The 7017-nt window shown below is 41.6% G+C and overlaps 1 protein-coding gene across 2 annotated transcripts in view; it reads left to right on the forward strand.

Annotated features, from left to right (window-relative positions):
- The window catches only part of LRRK1 (leucine rich repeat kinase 1), a 146541-nt gene that overhangs the window by 55217 nt on the left and 84307 nt on the right, over window positions 1-7017 (forward strand). For both annotated transcript variants that reach the window (XM_055417677.2, XM_055417681.2), the window contains exons 5-6: window positions 2376-2555; window positions 2971-3119. In XM_055417677.2, the coding sequence (XP_055273652.1) occupies window positions 2376-2555; window positions 2971-3119 (329 nt within the window). The remainder of the gene's footprint in view (window positions 1-2375; window positions 2556-2970; window positions 3120-7017) is intronic.

Genomic DNA, 7017 nt, shown 5'->3' on the forward strand with positions numbered 1-7017 from the left:
TGAACAGAAATCAGGGCAGTGTTAGGACCCATAGACACTGATTGGGTCAAGCAAGGTACAGGAAGGCAGAGAGGAGTCCCTGAGGTGCCAGTGGCTGATTCTCTCTCCTCAGGAATCCCCAAGAGGAGCTCTGTTCTTGCCCCAAAGAGCCTATGCCAGCTGACTCACTCATTGGACAGCTTACATTTATTGAGCATTTGCCAAGTACTGCAGAACCTGAAAGACACGGAGGCTTTTTAAAAAGGTGGTCCCGGCCCTTTAGTAGCTCCTGGTCCAGCAGGGGAAACTGAGGCAGAAAAGAGTAACTGTGTGGTGTAACCATGCAGAGGTTGAAATGTCTACACAGTCCTTTGCGACCACACTTCAGGGGCTGGTCTTGTCTGCATGCAGGCTGGGGTCTTCAGAAGGAGTCGACATCTCAACTGGGCTTTGCAGACTGAGTAGGAGTTTACTTGGCAGACAAGCAAGGGAAGAGCCTGGTTTGTTTGTCTGCTTTTGCAGAGCAGGGAGCTTGGCTGGACCTGAGTCTGTTGCAGCTGAGCATGGTTTTCAGTGGCTCCTGGGGTGTCCTGTCTTTAATTCAGCTCGGGATAGAGCTGGTGGGATTGAAAGAGTTCAGGGCGTTGTGCCCAGCCCTGTGGGGTGCAGAGATGGGCAGAACAGTGTCTGTCCTCTGGGAATTCCCAGCCTGTAGGGAGGGTGGCCCTTGTCAGGAGTAAGGTAAGAGAAGAGGCAGCTGGGGAACAAGGGTGGGTCCAAGAAGAGGAGGTCCATGGTGGGTGGGTATATCACTGTGTAATTAAGAACATCATTCGAAGGACATCATTATGTAATCCCTGGTCTTGTAGCTCAGCAGGACTGACGACAGAGAGGAGGTGGAAAGATAGAAACCAAAATTGGGCTCTTTGAGCTGGATTTGGACCTCAAAGAATACACACAGGGGTTTGTATGGTTAAGATAGTAACCTTTGGTTTCAGGTAAAGCCAAACTTAAGGCTTGACTTTGCTATTTACCAACTGTCGGACCTTCAGCAAGTTCCCAACTGTCCCTGAGCTTTGGTCTCCTCATATTAAAATGATGACTGTGAAATACAGGGCCTGCTTCCTGAGACTGGTCCTCAGCAGAAGTTAGCAGCGTGACAACTGTACTTCTCATAGGTGGATATCTGGTCGTAACTGAGTTAGGAGTAATTTGGTTTCTGCTCATGTACCTCCTCCTTTGAATCGTTCATTTTAGTCATCAATTGAGGGCAAAGAAGGGATATTTACTTAGCAACCACTGCACCCCAGACATGATGCCAGGTACCTTGTGTTCTGGGTTTTAATTCTTGCCTTCTCTACCTCACCCCATTTCCTGGTCAATTTCCTATGACACAGAGAGGGGCACTTTCTCCAGGCTCCAGAGCACTTTGGTTCCTGAGAACTCTCCACCGCTGGAAATGAGTGTTATGAGGCAATTGGGAAGTGTCCACATGGGGGATGAGATCATTTATCCATGGCAGCTAGATCCAAAAGACCTTGCATTACTTTGAACTTGAAGATACTATGACATTTCAGCCCATGCTGTCCCTGTCCTTTCAGTGTGCCATTTCATTCTGGAATTAAGTATGCAGTTCTTTTAGGGAGCAGTTCTCTTAAGTTTTAGGCTGATCTGTTTCTTCATCAAAGTATTTTTTAACTTATGAAAGTGGTATATGTATATTACAGATAATTCGGGAAAGCAGAAAGTATTATTACTCTAAGAACATAATGACATACCACAATGAGTTATATCAGGCACTTGTCAGATGTTGTGACAGTTTAGTGAGTCAAGTACTTGATATACATGATGTTATGTAATCCTCACATTAAACTTGGAAGGCAGGGTGTTCCTCTTCCCATTTTACTTATGGGTAAACTGAGCCGCAGAGAGGATAAGAAATTTGCCCCAGATGACACAGCTGAAATATTTTAATCCTACATCACCTGTCTCCAAACCCTGCGTTCCTGTGTGTGATGCTGCTCCAGGGCTGCGGTCAGGGCTGGGGATGAGGCAGAGAGTAAAGGCATCTCGCCGTCCCACCACCCAGAGAGAATTCTGCAGCGCTGAGGGCAGGTGGTTCTTCTAGTCTTATTTCCACACATACGTTTTCATCACGCTCTCACTGCATGTGCTGTTCTGAATGCTGCTTTTCCTCAGCGGGTGTTATTTGATGGGCAGGTGGGTTTATAGTGATGTGGGGAAATGTCATATGCAGTCCAGAGCGGCTGTTCCATAGACACTGTCAACTGGACATAAGCGACTTTCACCTGGAAACAGGGCCGTGGCTGGAGGGGATTTCAGAGCAGGAGCAATGTCCCTTCAGCCACCCTCTCTCTGTCCTGCCATCTGTGCAGGTCCCTGCAGCCCCCAGCGGCTCTTGAACTGGATGCTGGCCTTGGCCTGCCAGCAGGGGCACCTGGCAGTGGTGAAGCTCCTGGTCCTGACCTATGGGGCCGACCCGGAGAGCTACGCAGTCAGGAAGAACGAGTTCCCCGTCATCGTGCGCCTGCCGCTGTACGCGGCCATCAAGTCAGGTGGGTTCCGGTCAGGCCGCCCCTGAGAGCCTTTGTCCTGTAGAGACGCGGGCCCGCCCTTCACACTCACCTTCGGCTCTCCAGCGGCCTGTGTGGAGTTTCGCAGCTCTGTTCTTAGCTTCTTCTTCAAAAGATCTGCATCCTTCTTCCTTTCCCCAGCTCCCTCCTGCGAGGGGATATCAGTGCCAGGGACCCACCACAGCAAACGCGACTCTCCTCGGAGGCGCTGCAGAGGGCAGAGCCCCACAGAGGTGCTCTCACTGACGGGAGCCTGTGGGTCACGGGAGGCAACAGAAACGTTCAACAGCTCCAGGGCCCTTTTCATTTTCGTTTCACATGCGTGTCTGGCCTTTTGGACAACCGCGACACACTCTGCGTCCCAAATGCCCTGAGTGCTCTGCTTTCTGCCCTGTAGGGAATGAAGATATTGCCATATTCCTGATTCGGCATGGAGCCTTTTTCTGCTCCTACATTTTACTGGACAGTCCTGACCCCAGCAAACACCTCCTCAGGAAGTATTTTGTTGACGCAAGCACCTTGCCCAGCAGTTGTCCGGGAAAAATGGTGAGTAGTCTTTGTGGATGGATGGGTGAGGAAGAGGTGGTGTTTACATACAGTGGATTATTCTTCAACCGTGAGAAAGAAGGACGTGGTTCCATTTGTAACAACGTGGATGGACTTGGAGGACATTGTGCCAAGTGAAAGAAGTCAGACAGAGAAAGATAAGCACTGTATGTTTTTACTTAGAGGTGGAAACTAAAAAAGCCAAACCATGGAAACAGTAGATGGTTTGACAAGGCCTGAGGGGTGGGGCACATGGGAAGATGTTGGTCATATAGCTGGAGTGTTGGTCACTTCACCCACATGATAAATAAGCCCCGGAGATCTAATGCGTATCACTGGGATTACAGCTAAAAACACTGCATGAAACACTGTACATGAAAGTTTCTAAGAGAATAAACCTTAAATGTTCTCACCACAGAAAAGAAATAGTAATTAGGTGGCACAGTACAGGTGTTAGCTAAGGCTACAGTAGTAATCGTTTTACAATATATAAATGTATTAGGTCAACACGTCATAACTTGCACAATGTCATATGTCAATTATAGCTCAATAAAACTGGGAAAAAACACATATGGGAATTAGTTCTAGTTAGTTTACCATTTTAATAACAAAAATAAGATTGCATTATTCACATTATCTTCAATTTGGCTTTTTAAATTGAGCACTCTATCACTGACTCCCCCTCAATCAGTCAGTATAGCTGTATCTCATTCTTTTCGATATGTGTCTTAAATCTAGAGTGAATGTAGCTTAGTTGACTCAGCCCTTTTCCTGGTGGTGGACATTTGGATTATTTCTGGGTTTTGCCCTTGTGATATAGCCTGATTTCTAGGGTATTTCTTATGTAGATCGAAGTCCTGAAAGTGGACTGCTTTGGAATCACTTCCCCAAATGCTGTGGTGACTTGCTCCTGCCAGTGCGACATGGGGATTTCTATTCCCCACACCCTGGCTAGCAGTGGATGTCCAGGGGCATTTTAGTTTTCATCACTCTGATGGGTAAAAATGGAATCTTCTTGTTTTTTTTTCTTTATTCAATCATTTATTTAACACTGGAAGCAGATTTCAAACATACGTCTTGTCACTAACATGTAGTTGATGGATGAGTTTCAGATGATAATGAATTTTTATTTATTTATTTATTTTAAACGAGGCTTTTAATTAATGTTTGACAGAGCTGATTCAAGTTGAACAGACTAAATTTCTTTAAACAAACTTACTTATACTCCAGAGTCCTTTAAAAACTTAATAGCATTTATACATTGAAGGTATTTGATTTTCTTGTAACTAGCACTTCAAATGCAACAAGCATTTGAAGCAACAAGCATTTGACCCAACAAGTAAAACTTTCTACAGTTCATAACTTTTATAAATAAAATAAATTAAATGTACAGTGAATAAGTTCTCTGAAATATTTCAATATCTCTGCAGGTTTAGTAACATCATAAAATGCATTTCAACTAAAATTCACAAATCTAAAAACCTGTTAGGCATTTTTAGGTGTTTTAAGTTGGAGGAATCTTCTTGTTTTAATGTCCGTATTTCTTATCTTAATAATGTTGAGCATCTTTGCATATTCTCATAAAGTATTTGTCTCCCCTTATGTGAGTTGCCTGTTACAGTTTATTATTTTTCTCAAGGATTACTCACCTTTTCCTTCAAATTTTTGAAGAGTCTTATTGTATATTAGAGATTTTAAGCCTTTGTTGTTTATCATAGATGTTATCAATATTTTTCCCAATCCATTATTTGTCTTTTGTCTGTTATCTTTGAGATAACAAAGATATGCGAATATATAACCAAATATGTCTGTCTTTTCCTTTATGGCATTTAGGTTATATAAGAAAGTCAGTTTCCCCTCAATTTTATGTAAATATTCTCCTAGAGTCTTTTATACTATTTTGACTCTCTTATTTTTTATATCTTAGGCCTTAGTTTTCCTGGTATTTCTTTGTGTATGTGGTTTGAGGGAGGGAATCTAACTTTCCTCTCTTCCAGGTGGATGATCAAATATTCCAGCACAATTTTTAAAGTAAATTTTGATTTTCCTTCTGGATTAAAATGTCACCATTGCCATTTCTTCCATTATATACTTATATACACTTGAGGATTCTCTGCACTGGTCCACTAGCCTTTTAATCTATTTCTGTTCAAATGCCATGCTGTTCTGATTATAGGCATTTTATTTAAACCTTATGACTGGTTAATGCAAATTTTCTACTCCTTATTTGCTTTTTTCAAAAATATCTTAGCTGTTGTCAGAAATTTGTTTTTTCCATTTTGTACATTTCCCATGGTAACTTCCATGGTGACTTGTGCTGCATTTGGGTTCTTTAATGGGATTTTATAGTTTTCCTGATAAAGGTTTCCTGAACCTATTTTGTTTATTTATTATTGTTTTTGCCATCGTTTGAATGGAATGTGATATCATTCTTTCCCATTTCCAACTTAACATTGCTGATATGAAGGAAAGCTCTTCTGTCTATTTATTTGTTTTACTCAATCCCCTTACCAACTTCTCTTATTAATTCTAATAGTTTTCAGAGAAGTTCCTCAAAACTTTTAGGTATATATCAAGTTATCTGCAAATTCAAAGCCGGTTTGTCTTGTCTTTTCTAATATTTATTTAACTTTATTTCGTGGCTTATTGTGTATTAGCAGAAATGTCAAAAGTTGAATCATCTGAAAAGAGCAGATGTATCTCTCTTGTTCCTGATTTTAAAGGTCTTGGCATCAGCAGTTTATGGGCATTTGTTGTACATTTTTGGTAAATAGACTATTGCTCTATTTAGGTGGTTTCCATGTATTCCTCTTTGCTTAGGTTTTTATTAAGAAAAGTTGCTGAATTTTATTGAATCTATATTAGCAGCTGTGGATATACTCACATAGATTTTCTACTTTAATTTGCCGTTCTAATGGATGATAGTAGGTGTTGACCTAATATTAAAATCTTGTAATAAATGTTAATGGGTTTTATTATGGATGGATTTGACCTATTGATATTTTATTTACAATGTTTGCTTCTATATTTATAGATAATTGATCTATACTTTTCTATTTCTATTGTCTTTGAGATTTTGGTATGAGACAATGTTAGCTTTACAGAATGACTTGGAGAACTTCCCATTTTGTTACAGTTTGGAGAAGTTTCATAGGAATTATTTATTGCTAATGGTTGATTAGCTAAAGCAGGTCTTTGTTTTCAGACATCTTTTGAAATCATTGGTCTGTTCAGTTCTCTGCTTTTGCTTACGTGCAGTTCAAGAGGTTATATTTTGATAGAAAAGCATCTATTTCCTTTAGAGTTGAATTTGCCATCGTGGCATGTTATATTTATGTTTTTTGGTAATTATTTTCTTCTATGTCTGTAGTTATATTTCTATTCATGGTATTGATTTATGGTGTTGAACAGTTTTACTTTTTCTCTTTTAAATTTAATCAGGCTGGTCAGGGTTTTATACATTCTAGAGGGCCTCAAGGAACCACTAGATTTTATCTATTGTTCATGCTTTATTCCGTTTGTTCCTTCATTCACTCTGGCTTTTCTCTGTCCTGAAGCCGTCTTGGCGCCGCCTCTGAGTGTTCGGTTGGTGGGCTTGTGGTCACGCGCGGCTCTGGCGGGGGGCTTCCTGGCTCACTCTGGTCTGGGCTCCGGGCCTCGCTGCCCTGGGTCCTCCATCCGGTTCCTGGCACCGCTGGATCTTGGTTTCCTCATCTACTGACTTGTATCTAGCTCTCCATATGGTTCTGAGAGTTTTTGGTTCCTACTCCTGGTTTATGGCGTTATAACCCATTTGGGCCTATTCATTATGTCAAATATCTGTGTTAACCCAATCAAAGCTTCTATCCTTAAAAGTGGGTTTGTCTGCTCTGCACATGGCCACACTTCTCTTTTTTCC

The sequence above is a fragment of the Moschus berezovskii genome, chromosome 21 (assembly GCF_049115385.1).
Source record: "Moschus berezovskii isolate FMDL1 chromosome 21, NW_MosBer_1.0, whole genome shotgun sequence".
Lineage (NCBI taxonomy): Eukaryota > Metazoa > Chordata > Mammalia > Artiodactyla > Moschidae > Moschus > Moschus berezovskii.